Source organism: Xiphophorus couchianus, chromosome 14 (genome assembly GCF_001444195.1).
Source record: "Xiphophorus couchianus chromosome 14, X_couchianus-1.0, whole genome shotgun sequence".
NCBI classification, from domain to species: domain Eukaryota; kingdom Metazoa; phylum Chordata; class Actinopteri; order Cyprinodontiformes; family Poeciliidae; genus Xiphophorus; species Xiphophorus couchianus.
In genome coordinates, this window is record NC_040241.1 from 24,108,941 (window position 1) to 24,129,494 (window position 20,554).

Here is a 20,554-nt window from a genome sequence, read left to right on the forward strand (position 1 = left end):
CTACATCTGGACATAAAGAAGACAGACGTCAAGGTCAACTTTATTTTAAAGCACATTTAAAAACAGCAATGTTGCTCCAAAGTGCTTCAAGAGGCAGAAATAAAAACAATTATCAACATACGTGAGTGAAATAACCGCTGATGCAGATGTGGAGGCGAACAGACTGGAGAAGTTTAAAATGTTTGGTAAATAAATGAGTTTTATTTAAAGACTCACCAGCATCTGTTTGTTTTGGCCGGAGAAATGAAACCGTTTCAACATTTAAGCACAAAACATTTCATCTTCAGCTAGATTGATCATCAGCAATCAAAGCCTTCATTTGTTTCACAGCAGCTGAAAACACTTCATGTTTTATCTGTTTTAATAAATAGGGTGACCTTCACACAAATGAATAATTTACTTTGCACAGACCTTTCAAACTCCAGAGCTGCGCGCCTGATTTGTGATTTCCCTTTAGTCTTTGGACTGTTAAATATTTCTTTGCTCAGGTTTAGATTGTTCTGATAATCAAGGCGATTTGAAAGTCGGATTAAAAACATATATTTGTGGTTGTTCATTCACAGCGTCGGGACAAACTCAGATTCAAAATGGCTGTTTGGCTGCAGACTACACACTAAATTAACTCCAACAACGACAAATAAACCACCAGTGAAACAAACATGAATATCGACTTTCTGTGTCGGGAAACAAAAAAAAGAATAAAATAAAAATAAAGAACATTTCTGAGCTGTTCAGCCTGAACAGATCAACGAGAATAAAACACTTGAGCCAAAACAATAAAACTCAGGCTCAGAACAATAAAACACGTTCAGAGCCACAAACGTTTCAGCAGCTGCAGCTGGAAACTCGTCTGTTTGCTCTGAATGAAACTTCAGTTGGTTCAGACGGTCCTCTCGTCTTCTGTGCAGAAACTTTCCCTCCTCCTCCTCCTCATCCTCCTCATCCTCTCCTCTCTCTCATTAACAGGTTAGAAAAACAGCGGCACGTTTTCTCTTCCTTATTACTCAGAATGTTAAAACCGGTTTCTCTACAAACGCAGGAACGTCCTGAAATCTGACCGCAAACAAATAAACCTAAACTAATCTATGCTTTGTATGGAAAGCCATTCTGGCCATTATATTAAATGGAAAAAAATAATTTAAACATAATCATAAAGAAAAACATTTAAATGAAGATTTAAAAAAGACTAATTTATTTGTTCCTGAAAATCCTTAATTAATGAAAGTTTAACTCCTGAAATGCATTTAATGACTTTATGTTAATAAATAAGGCCTTTCAAAATAAAATAATTTTTTTTAAAAATGTTTTACAAATATTAAGTATTTTGTTTCCAAGCATAAATAAGTAATTTGTAAAACAATTTAACAAAAAAAAAGATTATCTCCTTAAATAAATGTAGCTTCAAAATAAAAATAAAAAAGTAAAACATTTGAAAGTGGAAGATCTGAGAAAATGAATAAATGAACTTATTAATAAATAAACTTTAAAATAAGTCACCTAAATCTAAAATTTCAAAAACAAAATACTCCTTCAACAAAAAAGACTTTTTAAATAAGTAATCTTAACAATTAAAACAAAAATCAAAAAAGTATTTTTGAAAAAGGTGCATATTAAATGTAATAATATTCCTTACATACTATTTTAAACCAATAAAAGTGAAAACCGCTGGCCTAAAGTAAGAAAATGTTTATTTTCATTAAATTATTAACTTTATGTATGTGTTCATATTTACCTTATTATTGTACTTTGGAATTGTTTTACAGCCATGTTGTGTTATTACTATTATTAGTAATATAATAGATTCCTGTAGATCGGCTAAAGACATGCCGCCATGTCTGTTAATCATAGAGAATATTAACAGTGAATTATTTCCATATTTTTATCTGAATCTGCAGAGAAAACACAAACAAACCTGTTTAGTTTCTATGGCTTAAAAATAAAGTTTTATTCCTGTTTGACATTTAAACGCTACAGTCTATTTATAATTATTAAATCTGCTTTTTTAGGCCTTTTTTCTGAGAAGTTGAAGCCTTAAAAATCATAAAATGAGTTTTGTTTTGCTTGGAGAAGCTCATGGATTACTCAGGTTTACATGAAAGCGGTGAGCAGCTACAAACGGGGAGATGAATCTGTTTTCAGCTGCTGAGAGGATGAGAGGAAGCGGAGAGGAGGCGGCCATATTATCCCTGCTCCGTCTGAATCATTAGCTCAACACGCCAACATTTCCTGAAAGGCTTCAGAAGTTGGATCTGTGGAGAAAGACGAGCTCTGCTGCTGTTTATGTAACCGGATCTGAGGGCAGGAGGTCAGATCGGGCCGGTTCTGGACTCGGTGGGACATGATGAGGAGACGAGGACAGAGAGACGGGAAGATGAGAGGACGTTCTGAGATCTGACAAACGCCAGGAAAACCAGAGAACCGTTGCGTTAACTCCGAATATCAAACGGAGAGAAGAGAGTGAGCGGCTGGAAACCTGCATGGACACACTGCTGCCTGCCTTCCTCACCCTCCTCTTCCTCCGGGGACGCAGCTCGCTCCCTGGGCGACAAACAACTCCCTGCAATCAGGAAAAAACAAAAACAAACAGTTCCTACACATTCTGTCCAATAGAGGTAAGAAAAGAAGGTTTCCATGGCACCAGGGTGAAGGACAAACCTTCATCAAACAAAAGAGATAAACGGACCATCATCATCATCATCATCATGATGAGTGAGGCTCCTCTATAGAAGCAGCGGTTTGTGTTAACACAATGCCAAGAAGGAAAGACATCAGCAATCAGTAAAAGCTCTATGACGGAAAATACAGTCAAAATGTTTCATTTCATCTCCGGATCGGTTTTAAATTCTGGATTTATAAAGTTACAGCTGATCTCGTTTCTCATTGTTACTTTACCAAGAGGACAGCTTTTCATCCACTTTCTCTTTATTTTCTTCTTCTACTCCATATTCATAAGAGAGTTTCTAATTCCAAGTTTGACCAAAAGTTTTTTTCTCAGAATTTGAACCTTTTTCCTCAGACTTGACTTTTTCTCCAAATTTTGGCTTTTTTCTCAGATTCTGACTTTAATCTGCTGAGATCAAAAGTCAAAATTCTGAATGAAAAAAATGTCTGAATTATTGTTTTTGTCAGTGACCCTAAACATAAAGACCTGCTCTGAGAACATAGCTTAACAAAAATAATCTCTTGTTTCCATTTTGTACAGACGGATGTGAAAACACATTAGCTTGAGGTGAGATAAGTGAAGTGTGGAGAGTTTTAGCCTCACCGTCAGTAGAACGGAGTCTGGGAGTTGAAGTAGAGCCGCTGGGCTTGGGACGCAGCGGGGGAGAAGGCGGAGAGAGAGGGCAGGGGGGAGATGGGGAAGGGCGACGGCGGCGGAGGAGGAGGAGCGGGGAGGCAGGGCGTGAAGGTGCGGCCGCCGCAGCTCAGGAGGCTGGGGCTGCAGTCGGACGGCGACATGGCGAGCGGCGGAGAGAGGCTGCTGGGAGAATCAAAGGAAGCTCCGGTCAGGATGGACGAATCTGGACGGAAACAGAGGAGGTTGGGAATGAGACGCAAAGGTCTGGATAAAACTTCACCTGGTTATGGCAGCAAAAATAAATCATCTGAGGTTCACCAGATTAATAACTTTCCATCAATTAGTATGGAATGATCAACTTCCAGAAAACTGAAAAACTGCCGAAACGCTGAGTTCCTTTAAATCAAGATTGTTAGATTTACTTTTGATTAGAGGTAAATGAAACATTGATCAACATATTTGATTTGTTTTTGCTCAAAGTGTTTATGATGTAAAGAACTTTAAACTTCCTTGTTGCTGAAATGTTTTTCATTAATCAATTTAACTATAATAAACGGAAGAGAAACAAACAGTTTAGTGAGAACAAAATCCAGATGAAACCGTTTTCCTCATGAGAGATTCTTCTTCTTCTTCTTCTGCAGCAGGAGGATTCAGACATGAAGACATCAAGAAGAGATGAAATAGAAATAAATATATTTAAAATAAACCCTATAAGGATATTTTTTATCAGAACCAAAGATATTCAGGCTCCTGTGCAGCAGAGAGGGGATAAAAAATTCATGCAGTTTGAGAGTTTAATAAAAAAATCCTCCAGTGGATGAAACTCCTGCTGCTCTCCTTTGATTAAGCTGGTTCTGGTCCAGAATGAGATTCTCTAAACTCTTTAGATAGGAGCAGCTTTCTGCAGCTCTGACCGATTCTACCACTTTGTCTCTTTTTCCATTTCATGCTGATGTTCGAACTTCATTGGTTCTGGATTAATGGACCGGTCCGGCTCCGTCGCAGAAACACCAAAGTCTGATTTATTTATAGGAAAATGTCGTTCAAAGAAATAAAAATCTAAGAGATTTGACCAAATCTGAGCCTGACATTTCAGACCTGCTGGTTCAGGAAGAAAAAAAACTGAAAAAAAGATTTTTGAACTAAAAATTTTGCGCATTTTGTTGACAAAATAACTTGGTGCTTAATTTTAACATTTAAAATAAAATATCTATAATACAGTTTTTGAATACAATTCAATTAATTAAAGACATGCAATTACCTCATTAAAAATTTGACTTCTAAAACACTAATTAAACCATAAAAGTCGTACAAGTTGCAGGCCTTCAGTCTCTGACTAGACAGAAGAGATTTAAATCAATACTGACATTTTGCTACACGCTGCTTTAATGATGAATTAGTTTTGCATTGCAGAAAAGCCAAAGTTTCAGTGAAATGGAAAATGTCATTTGGATTATTGAGCTGAATGGAAAAGTTTCCTGAGAAAATCTTCCAAAAATCATTTTGGTTCTTAATCCTCAGAGCTGGCAGACAGGAAGTAACACTGGTTACCAACGGTTACCACATAAACCCAAACAGAAACCAACTTAACCGAAAACAGCAGACAAGTTCAGACCAGCCTCCTACTGATGTAGTTAAAGAAGCAACACTGAAACGTTCCCCAGCTTCCAGGTGAGGATCATTAAAACATCTGGAATATTTTAAATGAATCATTAAAAAGTCGGGAATAAATAAAGCCGCTCCACTGGGCGCCAACATGGCCGCCAACATGGCCGCTCTGTCAGCCCTGCTCTCCAGACTATCCAGGTGTTTCTCTTCCAGCCTCGTTGCTCCTTCAGGGTTCAGATGATCTGCTGTGTGATTTGGTAAATCAATGTTCCAGTCTGAGCTGCTGGGACCTAAACAGATGATGGCGGCTGAAACTCCAGCAGCAGCTGCAGTGAGTTTTGAACGTGTGAGTGGAGACGTGCTGCAGGTTGTTATCACCTCATCATTAAAACTAAAGGGTCATTGTTTACGACGCTCAACTCCATCCATAAAACATGCAGCTGCTGTCAGACACACAGGCTGCATATCTCTGCATACGTTTCCGAGCCAGCGCCACGCCCCGCTGACCTTTTAACAAACCGGAGGAAGTGACGCGTGGGGAGCAGCCAGAGTTACGTTCAACACAGCCGCAGGCTGGAATCAGCTCCGGCCACGACTCACCGATCAACTCTGACTCCAAACCTCAGAAAAAACCAGCAGCAGAATCAGATTTCAGTAGGAGGAATAATGGAACCAAAGGGTTTCTGTCCTTTTAAACATTTATGTCATTTTAACCAGATTTTTAATTAAATCAGGAACCAATGTTTGATGAAAGCAGAGATCAGCCAAACTGCAGGCCAGCAGAAATCAGCTCAATTCAAAACTAGTTTATTGATCCCAGACAAAAATTCAATGTCATATTATTCAGAGTTGTAGACACTGATGGCTGTGGACAGGACGGGGCTCCTCTAGCAGTCTGTATTGCAACGTACTCTAGAAGCCTCTGACTGAACACAATCTATATAATTTAATTTCTTTTTTATTCTCTTTAAAACTGATATAAACAGGACTAAAACTGGTTCAGTAAAGAAATGTTTCTGTCCTCAATATCGAATATTTCCATTTCCTTCCTGTTTGTGTCTCAGATTTCCCAGCCAATCAGGCGGCTCCATGTCAGTAGCCCAACATGGACGCCGTGTTCCTGCAGACTGCGGTGTGAGTGAGACGTTACCCAGGTTCCACAGTGTGGTCTGGGCAGCCAGCTCCTTGGCGTCGTCCAGCAGCACACACAGCTTATCAGGGATGTAGGTGGCTCGCGTGGACGGCAGCACCACCTACACACACACACACACACACACACACACACACACACACACACAGAGAGAGAGAGGAATGAAGAATGTGGCCTCGGGTTTCTGTTGTGAAGGTCGGTGTTGTCAGGTTCTGCTGCTGCTTGTTTCTGTAAAAGTGAAGCTTCCTGAGGTGAAGCAGGTGAAGCCAAACCAGATGTTTCTGTTTCACAGCGCTGAACAGCTGCTCTGTGGGATCCTAATGCTTTAGAACAGCTGATCATTAAAGATACGGTTCAGTTCAAGATGTTGGCTCTTCGATAAGTGGGTCATGAACTACAGGCTGCTGTGTAAATATCAAGGTGTGAGAGAGGCTACCAGCACAGCGTGTGTGTGTGGGGCAGTGTGTGTGTGTGTGTGGACCTTGTAGATGAGCAGCAGTTTCCCGTCCTGTCCTGGGGTGGAGTACAGGTGGTACTCGGGTGGAGACCAGCAGTTCTTGTGGCAGTGGTACTCCAGCAGGCTGACGGCCGAGCCGATCTGGCTCTGCTTCAGGGCGAGCAGACTGATGGGCGTCAGGGGGGTGCAGGGCAGCAGGGGGAACATGAAGCGCTCCGGGTCCTCTGAACCACACACACACACACACCATCTATTTAAATCAGATTATTTTAGTAAAACATCCAGGTCACACTAATAACAACAAACTGATGCTAAATTTGTTGAAGAATCAAAAGTTAGTTTCATTTTCTGTACGTCTTCAAAATAGAGTCAGACTGGAGGAAACTGGTTTCCATGGAAACATTGGCAGATAACAAGAAGGCTGAATAGATCATAATAGACGTTTCTGTTTTACTCTATTTTATCAAATTATATCCAGCTTGGTCCAGTTTTATCCAGTATTTATAAAGTTTTATCCAATTTTATCCTGTTTTATTGTGTTTTGATGGACAGTAAAATATGATGCTACAGTGAGTTGTAATAATAAACAGAATTAAAAAGAAATTATAGTAAACACTCTTTCACAACGTCACATCTGCTCCTAACAGTTTTAAACGCCATGAAGATGAAAATAAACTAATGTTAACGCTTGTTGTAAAATAATCTTAGGATAAAAAATGTAAGTCAATGTCAGTTGGAGAGCCAGCAGGCTGTTTTAATTCAGTTTATTTATGCAGCACATCATCTCAATTCAATTTACAAAAAACAAACAAAAACAGAGCAGAGATTTCTAAGCAGCAGCTGAATGTGTGTCTTGTTGTCCAGAACGTCTCGTTTCTGTCCAAAGTGTCATAAAGCCTCACTGAGAGCCTGACGACCCGATTCTGCACTGCGCTGATCATTAAACCCAGAGCCTGGAAATATTGTTGCAACATTTCATCATTTGCTCCATGCTGCTCTCAGAAAATTCAGACATTTTGTTTGGTATTTTGTAAAGTGAGGAGAAGCTCAGAGGAGTTAGCGCTGTCGTACACAGAAGTGGGAGGGAACTGTGGATGAACTGGTACCAGAACCGACCCGTTGATTTATCTGACTTACTGTAACCTGGACACACTGAGCTAAGCTAGTGGTTATATGAGTATCAGTGAATATGTCGCTGCCCTTGTTATGAATGACATTTATGTCTGACAGCTTAAAGCAATAAAGCTGCAGTTCACATTTACAATCTTTCTAATCATCTCAACGAGACCAGAGCTATTTATATGCTAAACAGCTATAAATAATATTTTAATGACTTTTTTCTTGTAGAAAATATTTTAAAAAAGGTACAAAACCCCTGAATGGCCCTGAAGTGATGGGAAGAGGCTCCATGCGAGTCTTTTCTGTCCTGATGTTTGTGACGTTGTTTTGATACGTTTCTGATCCCAGTTGAGTCTAAGCCTGTGTTGAAGCTACAGCTCCTCTGATTAACGACGCTCTTCATCACCTCGTCTCATCTCTTCATTAAGACACCATGATGGAGTGACTGACTTCCTCTTTAGAGGGTTTTTACCCCAGAAAACCTTAGCTCAGCAGCCGAGACGCCCAGATTACCCACAATGCTCTCTGGTAACTGAACCTGACGTCCTGAATAATCACTATTAGCTGTTAGGAGACAAAACATAACTAACTAAGTGTTGCTGATCAGCCCCATCAGTGTAAAACACTTTAATGTCCTGATTAGATGGGGATGAATGCTGCTCTCTGCTTTGGTCTTATTTATGAAACTGATTAGTGTTCAAGATGTTGTGCAACAAATGATGCGTGTTTGTTTGAGAAACACTTTGAAGTTGTTTGGGTAATTATGTCCCTCATTACTCCCCATAGAGGGTTTGTCTCCAGGACAACAGGACGTGGACGGGTTCACGTGTTTAATGGGTGAGACAGTCTCTCACTGTCATTGTTTAGAGATGATTAAGCAACTATTCACTCACTTCCTGCCTGGCAGCCATGTTGTTTGTTTATGTTTGGCTCCATGATTTGTGGAGCGCCTTGAGCTTGGAAGTAAAACTGTCAGACTGGGAATATTTAAAGCTTCAAGCTGATTCAACCTCTGCAGTGAAGTCTGGAGCTCAGGTTCACTTCCTGTTTTAACTAAATATAAACAAGCTGAACTGACTTTAATTAAATATAACTCCATTCACTGCCTCTCTTCCAGGCAGCTTCAGCATCACTAAGTTGGTTTTATTTAGATGTTTTTGTGCTCCTGCTCAGCCTCTACTGATCAGATGTTTTGGTGACTTTAAATGGCTTCCTGCCGGTTTGATGGCTTGGTTTCTGCTACGGCAATGAAAGTAAAGGGACTTTTCCTTTAAGGGATTTTCATTCAACTAACTATTATGTGGTTTAAACTCTCTAAAATCAACTAATCAATTGACCAAACTTCTGACTAACCAACCAACAAACCCACTGACTGAAACATCAGCCAGACCAATAAATCAATAATAGAAACTAACCAACATCAAAATCAGCTGCAGACACGACGACTCACTGACCACCTAACGGTTCAACCAACTGACTGAACGACGATCAGATCAACCAAACTAGAAACCAGCCCAGAGATGACCAACATACAAACTGAAAGTTTTCTGAATACAGACAAATTTCAGCAGGTTTCTTGGCTTTCACTGCCTTCTGTAACTCGATGAATTAATCGTCCAGCCCTTGCTCCCCTGCTGTACCCATCTTTTCGTGGACAATAAAAAAAAATTTGTCCTGATTATTGTTTTTCTCATTATGGAGTTGTTGAGTCCCACTTGCAACAACCTGCAGGCCAGATTTATTGGAAAAAGGATCTTTTGTTTCAGTGTTTTTGTAATCACTCATCACTATTCCATCTCTCCTTCCTGCTATATGTGCTCTACCCACATCCTGCCATGAATCATTCATGGCTCATTTGTGGGAGAGCTCATTTTAAAACTTTTATTTACAGGAAATATCTGCAGGCGTCATGAAAAAGGGTTGTAGCTTCACAGTTGGATTAATACAGAGTGTTTGTAACCTTTATCCTGGAAAGCACAGCCTGCATTTAAAGACAAAGTGGACGTTTGAGGACGTCTCTCCAGAGACACCTTGAGGGCGAAGAAGGTTTTAATATTGGAGAAGCAACGCGGAGCACGAGTGAGCTCTCAGGAGAGGAAGCATGGACGTCCGTGTGGTCAGGCTGAAGGGAAGCCTGGGGTGTTTAGTTTGGTAAGAGGCCTCTTACCAAACTGCTCAGAAACACAAAGGTCAGGATCTGATCTAAAGTCAGAGAATCCAACTCCTCAAACTAAAAGATCAAATCTGTCCTTGTTTGTTTTTATCTGACTTAAAAGCAGTTTTAGGCCATAAAATAAAGTTTAAAAGTGACAGAGGGGCTGTTTGAGATGTTAAAAAAGAAATCTGTCTTAAAGCTGCAGAAGCTAGCATCGCGATCTCTGCTCTTGGTGGCTCAGCCAATCAGCACTAAGCAAAATAAATGCAGCTCCTGGATTGGCCAGCCTGTGGTGTGTCAAGTGTTTCGGCGTCAGCTTGCAGAGCAAATGCTTAAAGGCTGAACTTTGACTAGGCGTGGGGCTTGGCTGTAGAGGTGAACAGGTGTTTGGGGGCGGGGCTCGGCTGTAGAGGTGAACAGGTGTTTGGGGGCGGGGCTCGGCTGTAGAGGTGAACAGGTGTTTGGGGGCGGGGCTCGGCTGTAGAGGTGAACAGGTGTTTGTGTGATTACGTTCAATAAAATGAAAAGAGTTTGAACCATAAAGAGAAACGAAGCTACACCAACAGCCTTTATGTGTTTACAGCAGATGTAAAATCTAATCATGTCTCTAGAGTTTCAGGTTGTGTTCAAGCCTTCCTCACCTCCTCCGTTGTAATAGGGGTTTCCCAAGCGAGTCTGCAGGGGCGTGGCTCTGAGCGAGCAGTGGCCGTCGCCGATGCCCCCCGCGGCCGTGTTTCCCAGGTAACCCCTGGTGTTGTACCTCCGCCCGGCGGCGCTCCCGTCCTTGATCCCGGCCGGCTTGGCCAGGGTGACCTCCACGGTGGCGCCGTCGATCTGGGCGCCGTTCATCAGGGTGAGGGCGGCGATGGCGTCACTGCGGCTGCGGTAGTGGATGAAGGCGTAGTCGGTGAGCTTCTTGACGCGCTCCACGGAGCCGGGTTTGAAGCTGGAGAACTCCCGGTGGAGCGTTTCCTCCGTCGTGTCCATCATCAGGTTACGCACCTGCAGCAGGAGGACAGACAGAGTCAGCTGGCAACAGGTGGGGGGTCACACTTCAGAACCAGTCCTGGTGTTCTCTGTAATGACCGTCAGGCCGTGTGTGTGTGTGTGTGTGTTGACTGTAGGGAGACGCGTCACCCTGCTGAGCTGCTCAGAGGAAAATCAATGACTCACGTCTCCAGGCCTCTAATTGTTTTCCACTTAAAGCTCATCTGAGGAACATTTCAAGCAGCAGCAGCAGTGGGAGTCTCTCCAGGTGGGATCTTCAGCCTTAAACACAGCTCTGATCCGGAGCTTAAATTCACTCCCCACCGGCATGCGGGCCAGGATAATTATGGGGTTTTAATGATTTTCCTTACCTTTCAATGACTTTCAAGAACAAAAACTCTGTAAAATATTTGAGTTTATGGTGATTTTTCTCATTAATCCAAACTGCAGTTTTCTGGTGGAATCCAGGCTCAATATTTGACCAATGTAGCCGTCGTGTTAGCAGGCGGAAACGGACGGGGGTACGTACGTAGAGGACCCGAACACGTTGCATCACCTCCTCATCCACATCCTTCTCCGGCTCCGCCCAGTCCACCTGGATGGAGTGGCCCCACAGCTGGAAGGTTCCTGCAGGAACAACAGAACCAGCTCACAACCAGAACCAGTTGACAACCAGAACACTATGAACTCTGACAGTGGAAACAAGGAGCTGCTCTCGTGTTTCTCAGCTGTTTTCCAGAATAAAAGTCAAATAAATCAGATTGAAAAGGTTTTTCTGGAAGTGTTCTGGTGTGGGCGGGGCTTCAGTCCAGGTGAAGCCACCTGCTGGGCAGCTGAACTTCAGCTTAAACTGGATCCAAATGGATCCATACTGGTGTTGAACTCAAACCCAGTTTGTCCCAAAGGTTCTCCACAGTGATCCAAGAGGCTGACGAAGTCAGATGAAAAACAATAAGCTGTTGGATGATGGGGTGTACTTACTTTTTATCACATCAGTCTCTCATGTTGGCTTCAAGTTTCTTCTGTTGTTTTTGATCATTTCAGATCCGTTTATTACATCCTGATGCATCAAACCCTGAGGAGTTATTGGTAATAAATGTAAACATTAAGCTCTGTGGTTTATATTATATTATATTATATTATATTTAACGTGGTCTTGTTTTACAGTCTGTCTGGACGTTAATTTATGTGTTTATTCAGTTTCTACAGCGCTGATGCTGAGAACTGATTTAGGGATTTGACCTATTCATAAACTCTTTACTGCGCTGCATTCACTGACACCAGGAATTCTGAGTTTCTCCTCACTAACTGGGGAAGATAACGGAGCAGGAAGTAGATTCCATCGAGATCAGGACGACGTCTTTAACTCAGACTGATTCACCTGCTCCATGACTCACCTGCTTCATCATCCTGTTCTTAAAAAGCAGATCACAACAGTGTGTTGCTATGCTGTGCCTCCCCCTGCTGGACGCAGACAGGAAGTGACAGGGGCGGTGTGGAGACAGTACCGGGTATGAGCGTCCTGCGGGCCATGGCAGCCGCCTTGTGGGACTCGTACTCCACGAAGGCGAAGCCTCGGTTGCGGCTCTTATCCATAGAGCTGGGGTAGACGATGACGTCCACCACGCCGTCCGTCACCTGGGAGCACATGCCCCCACACACACACACACACAAACACACACACACACACACTCTGACTCATGAGGACAAGCTGTCACTTTAAATCCAGACACATGACAGCAGCTGCTCTGAGATCAGCTGGACTGACAGGACAGAAGCAGCATAACATGAAACAACCTGGACAGGTGAGCCTCTGAGTGGCTGATCAGGTGGTGTTCACATTCAGGTTTTATGAAAGTTTTTACTGTCCTTTTAACCCTATGATAGAAGGAGGATTTAAAGAAATAGCCCAGGTCCAAGAGTAGCTGAACACATTTAGTTTGAATTGAGTAAAGAGAAACGGTGCGTGTTCCCAACCTTCTTCATCTCCTCCATGATCTCCTCCTTCTTCTTGTCTTTGGGGATGGAGCCGATGAAGAGGCGGCAGTTGTCCAGACTCACGCAGACGCCGATGAACTTCCCGGGTCGGACCTCACAGTTGTCCAGCATCTGGATGGCCCGCTGAGCCGCTTCTCTGGACCAGAACCGACAGCGTCATTCACTAATCTGCTCAGCTCACCTGGCGGGACCGACGCAGTCACGGAGCGCCACCTGTTGGTGTACATGACGAAGGCGTAGCCGCGGTTCTCTCCGCTGAACTCCATCATGAGGCGGAACTCGTAGATCTTGCCGGCCTTCTCGAACAGCGGCACCAGCTCGTCCTCGAACATGTCTCTGGGGATCTTCCCCACGAAGACCTCGCAGCCCCGCGGCGGCGCCGGCCCCTCCCAACCTGGACCGCACAGCCAGGGTCAGAGTCTCATCTACCACAGCTAACAGTTTAAATGTGCAAATGTCAGAGGTCACTAAAATACCCACTACTAAATAGATACAAATTTGCAGCACCCTGCTAAGCTGCATCACTGCCACTAATGACAATCTTTAATAACTGATTATGCAATTTATCAAGTATTCTGACTATTATTCTAATATTCAGATGATCAAATATTCAGATAGCTAATCAATTACTCTGATGATTACTCAAATATTCTGACAAATAATTTAATATTTCATAAAAATTTTGACGATTGATCAATTATTCAATCGTCAATCTGCCAGATAGAAATTTGGCAGATTCTGCTGATTTTTCATAAAACCACTTAATTTTATACAATATTAGAAAAACATAAAAAAAGTTAAATGTGCGTGTGGAAGTGACAGAAATGACTGCTGGACTTCAGCTGTGAGCGTTTATCGTATCATTTATCGTCATAAATTTCTTGTCACGATCAGAATTCTGATTTATTATTTTGGAAAACTGAAAACTTTGTTTTGAAATAAAATGAATTAAAGTTTGTTGTTGTATGATGATAAAATGTTGAAAACATCAGCGCAGTAGAGTGAAGCTTTAATCTCATGGTGTTTTATTTCGTGTTTGGACTCTGGTTTACCTGGCGGCGGGCCGCCGTACTTCCTCTGGCCGTTCTCCTGCACCATGTTGTATCCTGTCTTCTCCATCAGAGCCAGCAGAGCCATCTCCTTCGCACACGACACCCTGAAGTCATCTCTGTTCGCCGGCAGGTCCACGTCCCCGGAGTCCCCGTCCAGGTCCTCGTCGGATGACCTGTCCCCGTCTGTCCAGTGAGAAGCACCGCGGTTAGCATTCTGCAGCTCACCTGCAGCTCACAGCTTGACTGTCATATTAAATGTTACAATAAAGTCTAAATCATTACGAGAAAAAGACAAGAACTCTTCACAATGAACTGGATTACAGACGAATACCTGAGGCTACAGTTCTACTCCTTCTTGTTGAAATTAACTTAGATCATTTACAGAAATACAAAAATACATTAAATCAACATGTTGGTGCTTTTACACAAACATGTTGTGTTTTAAAACATTACAAACTTAGTAATGTTTTCATAAATCACCAGTAGTATTTTTCAATGCATAATAATCCAGTTCTGGTTTCACTGGCCAAACTAAGGGAGGCTGCTTGATAAAAAATAACAACAATTTTTACAGAGTTTGTGTTTTAAAGAATTTGTAACGGGGTTAAAATAATACAATTATTATTATTATTATTATACTCACCCTCTGCAGTTCTTTTAGTTAATCCAAAAATATGAATAAACCTCAAACATGAAGGTTTAAGAAAGTAACCATGAATTTTAGCTTTCTTAGGAAAATATCTATTTATGAGCAACTATTGGGCAACTAAAAGAAAAACACACATTTTCACACCTGACTTTCGCATTTTCATTATTTTCAATTAATATTAACTCAAAACTTTCATATAAACATTTCTGACATTAAAAAACAAAACAATCAGTGACCAATATGGCCGCCCTTCTTTTCAATAACAGCAATCGGGTTCCATTCATTGCCTCCCAGAGAGTTGGACTGGTTTCCTTCACTGGAAATCTCCTATTTAAGACCCACCCACCAGTTCTAATTGGGTTCAGTTCAGGTGAGGAAGGCCCATGCTACCAGTTTTGCTTCTTTTACACATTTATTTTCTAGCAAGAGGAGGAGGAATCGTTTGAAAGAGGGAGACTTCTTCCTGAATCATTGATGGAAGAAAGTGTCTAAAAACTGGCAGAAGGTCTGGAGTTTATTTTGACCCCATCTTCACCCTGAAAAGGTCCGACCAGTTCTTTTTAATCATACCAGTCCATACCAGTCCCCCATCTCCACCTTGTTGACGTTGGACTCAAAGTGAAGCTCTGAGCCCGTTACTGATCAACCCACGGGACCGTCCATCTGGTCCAATAAGAGTCACTCTCGTTTCATCCATTAAATCTTTCAAGTGTTTCTTGCTCCAGTTTAGACACTCCTAATAATAACACACACCTTGATACAGGGTGTTAACCTCTTTAGGCCGCACCCTCCCTTATTATACAACGAAATATCAACTGCTATGCTTAAATTCATTCAAGTTTATCCAGCTTGGAATTGGGAAAAATGCCTCGTAATGATGATACGGTCAAAATTCTCATTTTCCTAAAGATTTCACAGAGAGTGTAGAGCTGATTTAAACCAATAGTGACGAATAAAATAGTTTATCTGAAACTTCAAAATGTTCAAATTCAAATTTTTATCACAATTACATAAACTTTCAGCATCATTATCGTCAAATTAGCAACATTTTCAGCAGCTAAACTTAGATAAACAGCCATTAAAAGTTAGCGAAACATGCTAGCGGCTCACCAATATAAAGACGTTCCGAAAATTTAAGTCAAGTCAAATTATTTCCTAAAACTTTAGCAAACGACTTAAATTAAACTCTTACCGCCTCTGTGCTGTGGCATTGTCCCCTCTGAGTGAATTATTCGCCTTCTTTGCGGTAATAAAACCTCAGGAGAGACGAGCAGAGCTCCGGTCTTCGGTCAAAACTTCGCCGGGAAGAGAAGGAAGGTTGCCTGGCAACGGTGAGAGGAGTTCAGAGCCGTTCGAGGAAACTGATCCTTACGCGACTTACGTTTAGCCAATCAGAGATGAGCTTTTCAGTGCGGAAGCCGGGATCGGATAGATGCGAAAATAAAATAAAATAAAATAAAATAAAATAAAATAAAATAAAAATCCGTCTTTCTTTTCAATTAAGTTTTTTCATTTGCTTTACACCTGTTCTTTTGTCCACTCTAAAACTAATTTGACTTTAAATTAAATTAAATTTGATTCGTAGTGTGGATGGCGAGATGCAGTAGGGGAGCAAATAATAATAAGAAAATGTTATTACTTAATTATTTACTGAATTATTTTCCCTTTAAACTAAAAAACAAACAAAGTAAAACTAAAATAAACTTTAGGTGTCACTATATAAAGCTAAAAACACGAAATTATCTAATCTGTTGAATACTTACATTAACTGAAAGTTGAACAAGAATATAAATTTAAAATCTTACACCAAATAAAAAATGTAAACAAAAACATGAGAGGAATCAAATGTTAAATGAATAAAACTTTTTTGCACATAAAGTTGGAACAATTTTATTCAATTGTAGTTTTATATTATGTGATTGAGAGAGAGATGAATCAATTATGTTGATTTCTCAAGAATAAATCCTATTATCACAATTGTTTTGCAAGAAATGTAAAAATAATATCGTATGAAACAATATTTAGAACGAGTGCAAACCGAAAGAGGTGGATTTATGAGAATGTTCTGGAAAACTCCATCCGTTGATACATCTAAACACTGAACAAATGTAAATAAATACGTTTTATTTAACAGGATATGTTTGAGATCTATTATAAATCATAAACAATGAAAGATTCTGTGATGAAAACAATCAGGACTAATTTAAGCTTCAGATTGGACTGCTGGTCAAAATAAATCATCTCTGAGGATCCGGGTCAGGGTCCGGGTCAGTGTGTCCAGTCAGGAGGCCATCCAGAGGAGGAAGGGCAGCAGAACCGCCAGCAGGACCGACCAGGTGTTCAAAACCCGCAGGTAGACCAGCAGACAAGCAGCCAGCACTGCCGTAACCTTGGCAACGCCTCGACTCAGCAACAGCTTCCTCACCGTCTTACAGAACTGATGGAGACAAACCAGAGAACCGTCAGCGCCGCCATTTTGCTTTCCTCTGCTGTTTTCTATGATCCGACTGTTTTTCTTCATTCCTTCTTTTCTTCTGTCTCACTTCTGTTTGGTTCTGTTGCCAGAAAAAAAACTAACAAGTTTCAGCAAGTTTAAAGCGAAATTGAATATTATTCCTAGAGGGAATAATAATAATAAACAGTTCAAGTTAAACATATTTAAATGAAAAATTGTATCACATAAATCCATGCTACATAAAAACAGCCACTGGATGGCGACATTGCACCGTGCTGGCTCTGACTCTAGAGATCATTCAGTTGTTTATTTAGCTTTTCTCCAAACCAGCTGATAAAATCACGTCTGATTGGCATTTTCCCCTTTTTTCACCACATGACAGTTGGATAGAAGCCAAGCTAATGAAACTCCCTCCGAGCGTTTCTGAGTTCTCAAAGAAAACCAAGAGAATCTGCCTTCTTGACGTTAGCAGTTGTTCCTATGGTGTGGGTCATGACGATTATCCTCTGTGGCTGCAGCAGGTCTGGACATTATGTTCCTGACCTCCACTGAATGAATGTTTGTGTAATCCTGACGTGATTTTCCTTCTCAGCAGCTCCACTGATGCAGTTTCAAGCCCTGTTCTCCGGCTCCATGCTGCCTGGTTCGTTCCTCCTTAATTCCTTCTCAACTCTCAACCTCCTAATCACACAGAAAATCTACTGAAACAATGAAGCTTTCACAGACGAACGGTTGCTGCAATGCAAAGCTTAACCCAAGCAGAGAAAAAGGCTGGTCTGATCGGTGATCGCTGTTAATCTGCCACAGGGAGCAAAGGTTGCAGCTGAAGGTTAAAATGTTGCTGGAAAACCTGAGAACCCACAAAACTGAGTCGCTTTTATCCTCCACCTGGGTTTGTAACTCCCAGTCGGAGAATGGCTGAATTTGGACTGTACTGTAGGGGTTTCCTGTGTAGCGTCACCTGGAAGGTCTGGAAGCTCATGACGGTGCCGTATCGGCAGTACATGACGAAGTGTTCGCAGTTGTACCACAGGAGGCTGTAGGCCACGTCTCCCAGCAGCTTCTCGGCCCGCCGGGCCGCCTCCTCCCCCTGCAGCACTGCACAGCTGCACATCTGAGGGGAGAACACACACAAAACCTGGATTAATACCATCAAGAGAGCTCCAGATTCAGTCAAAATGACCAGGAATAATCCAACATGGATCAGACTCTGGATCAGACCCAGAACCCAGAACTCCCTGCACCTTTAAGAAGCCTTGGTTTATGTCCAGTCAGACAGTCAGCTGGATTCATGGATAAGTAACATAAACCTTTTGTTTCCTACTGTATGAATGACTTCAGAGCTTTAAATACTGAATCAGGGAGTTGAACCAGGGTCACCTTGTCCATGGGGTTGAGGATTATCTCGGCTCCGTAGGCGAAGTCCTCCACTGAGTCCACCCTCACGCTGCCAGCCTGCACACAGGAACAAGTTAGGCTCAGTTCCTCCTTTAACTTAAAGACATTACCAGACATTGATATAAGAGTTAGCAGCTAACTCGACTGATGTCATCTGTTCTGGTCCGGTCGGGTCCACCAGATCAATCTACGCAAAACCAATTGATTTTGCCAAAACCCTGGAGTCTAGAGCCAAACACACAACGAGGGCAGCGAATTAAATCCTATTTAAGGGCCTAATGGGCTCCGAACACAATAAAACAGGCTGATGTGTTTACGAAACAGACACCAAGCCAATGAGTGTTTTTGTTGCGAATTGTAACTGCAGAGCAACACTGCCATCCACAGGCCGCAAGGGAAACTGCAAGATGAACTTTAAACAAAGGGAAGGTTTGATGCTGCCAGTGCTGCTGTGAATGATGATAAAACATTTTTTAAAATCTCTCATAGATCCTTCTAGCTTCAGGAAATAATGAAGGACAAGGCGGAGAAGAGTCCATGTCACCTTTGCCAGTACTCCCAGTATGAGTCTGGTGTTGCTGACCATCTGTTTGAGCCGAAACTGGTTAGTGGAGACGACGGGCATGATGTCGGGGATGAAATGAGCCACTCTGGAGGGAAACATGGAGATAAAAATAAATAAAATAACAGGCAGGCAAAAAAAAGGCAGAACAAAATTAGAGGAATGAAAAATAAATGTTAAAAACGAATAAAAATGGATTGACAGGAAAATTAAAAAATGAAGAAACAGAACAAAAAAGTTAAAAGTAAATTATAAAAAAAGACAAATCAAGAAAGTAACGAAAATGGTAGAAAGACAGAAATGTAAGACGAAAATGAGGAATAGAGAAGAATATTTCAGAAGGTCAGAATGACGTCACACATCAGAAAGAAGCAACGAGGCAAAATAAGAAATATTCTAATATTTTCAACATTTTTACCTCCTGACCAATCAGAGCTCAGCGTCAGACTCACCTGCCTCCTCCCAGGTAAATCCCAAAATGAGTGAAGAGAGTCCGGGGGACTTCCAGCAGGTCTCCCCTCATGAACACCAGGTCATACCTGCTCTTCTCCTCCTCATCATCCTGCTTCTCCTTCTCCTCCTCAGGTGAAGGGTCAACTGTTGCCGAGGAGACGAAGATCAAAGCGAGGAGCCGCAGCGGAAACATGGCGCAGGAGACGCGGGTCGCGGTGAAACTGCAGGTTTTATCCAGCAGGTGGGAGGAGCAGAGAGGAGATGAGAGTCCGATTCTGACCGGAAGTCAGAGGAATTCACCGCAGATAGGGGGCGCTGTTTGCTTTACCTCCAGAGTTCTCAGCTCTGACTTCCTGGGTCCAAAAAGATCAAAACAGGATGAAAACTGACCAAACATTATTGATATGAAAACATATGAAGTATTTCATAGACAACTTTCAAACTACTGTCATAGAAAATCAGAAGAAATTGACAAAAATTAAATAATGTACAAGATTCAACCACTGAAAAGGAAAAAAACAATAAAATTGATTTTTATAAAAACATCAAAGGAGTGAAAAAACTATAACCACATCCTGCTGGTAAAGTTACCTCCTCAACAGATGTTTTAAAAGATATTCCAGATAGATCAATATGACACAGTAACACCTGGAACAAGGTGAGCCAGGGTCTCCATGGCAACCAGAAACACCAGCAAAACAAATCAAACAGATGCAAAACAATGAAACCTGTAAAATCTGCTAACAGGTGAAAAATACCCTTACATTTGAATCTCATGGGATTTTTTTGTAAGTGTTGAAACAAAGAAACAAAGCAATTAAAAATAAAATAAAGCAAAAAATATTAAACTATTAAAAAGGTAAAGCAAGATGAGAACCATATTTTATTTCTGGCATAAAGTCAGAAAATACACATAAAAGACATAATGAACAAAAACAGGTGCAGAAGGAGCACAAAAACACCTCAGTTAGGAATTAGAAACTGCAAGTTTTCTCATCCAACATCAGAGTCTGACCTCACAAATGATCAACGGTCAATAATTTCCACAAAGAAACTCCTACACTTTATGGAAAGTCTTTCCTGGAGATCTGAAGCTGTTTTATCTGCCCGGGTTGGGCTGACGGCGTTTCAGGCTCTACAGATGAAGAACAGGACGTCTTCATCACTGACCCAACGCTGTTATGGGTCTGCAGTCTCCACGCTGGCCAGCAGG

General features: G+C 41.6%; 2 protein-coding genes across 2 annotated transcripts; both read right to left on the bottom strand.

The window, feature by feature from the left end:
• Window positions 1–1,829: 1,829 nt before the first annotated feature.
• rbm46 (RNA binding motif protein 46) lies at window positions 1,830–15,791 on the bottom strand. The gene is made up of 11 exons (XM_028037689.1): window positions 15,666–15,791; window positions 13,825–14,007; window positions 12,986–13,166; window positions 12,752–12,908; window positions 12,283–12,412; window positions 11,304–11,401; window positions 10,429–10,789; window positions 6,538–6,737; window positions 6,057–6,159; window positions 3,266–3,521; window positions 1,830–2,557 (listed from the first exon to the last, which is right to left on the bottom strand). The coding sequence occupies exons 1-10, from the start codon at window positions 15,682–15,684 to the stop codon at window positions 3,268–3,270; spliced, it is 1,686 nt and encodes a 561-aa protein (XP_027893490.1). The 5' UTR covers window positions 15,685–15,791; the 3' UTR covers window positions 1,830–2,557; window positions 3,266–3,267.
• Window positions 15,792–16,582: 791 nt separating this feature from the next.
• On the bottom strand, window positions 16,583–19,792 carry lratb.2 (lecithin retinol acyltransferase b, tandem duplicate 2). The gene is made up of 5 exons (XM_028037395.1): window positions 19,341–19,792; window positions 18,871–18,976; window positions 18,309–18,383; window positions 17,890–18,042; window positions 16,583–16,910 (listed from the first exon to the last, which is right to left on the bottom strand). Exons 1-5 carry the CDS (start codon window positions 19,532–19,534, stop codon window positions 16,755–16,757), a joined length of 684 nt encoding a protein of 227 aa, XP_027893196.1. The 5' UTR covers window positions 19,535–19,792; the 3' UTR covers window positions 16,583–16,754.
• Window positions 19,793–20,554: the final 762 nt, after the last annotated feature.

What these genes read in the sequence shown, in the direction of transcription:
- lratb.2 (XM_028037395.1), bottom strand. Translation starts at nt 19,534, where the DNA reads ATGTTTCCGCTGCGGCTCCTCGCTTTGATCTTCGTCTCCTCGGCAACA. An exon ending in TCCTCAACCCCATGGACAAG is followed by an intron (nt 18,043 to 18,308) that starts GTGACCCTGGTT and finishes TTCTCCCCTCAG; the next exon opens with ATGTGCAGCTGTGCAGTGCT. An exon ending in TGAGCTTCCAGACCTTCCAG is followed by an intron (nt 16,911 to 17,889) that starts GTGACGCTACAC and finishes TGTCTCCATCAG; the next exon opens with TTCTGTAAGACGGTGAGGAA.
- rbm46 (XM_028037689.1), bottom strand. An exon ending in TCATGGAGGAGATGAAGAAG is followed by an intron (nt 12,413 to 12,751) that starts GTTGGGAACACG and finishes ATGTGCTCCCAG; the next exon opens with GTGACGGACGGCGTGGTGGA. An exon ending in GACCACACTGTGGAACCTGG is followed by an intron (nt 3,522 to 6,056) that starts GTAACGTCTCAC and finishes GTTTCCGTCCAG; the next exon opens with ATTCGTCCATCCTGACCGGA.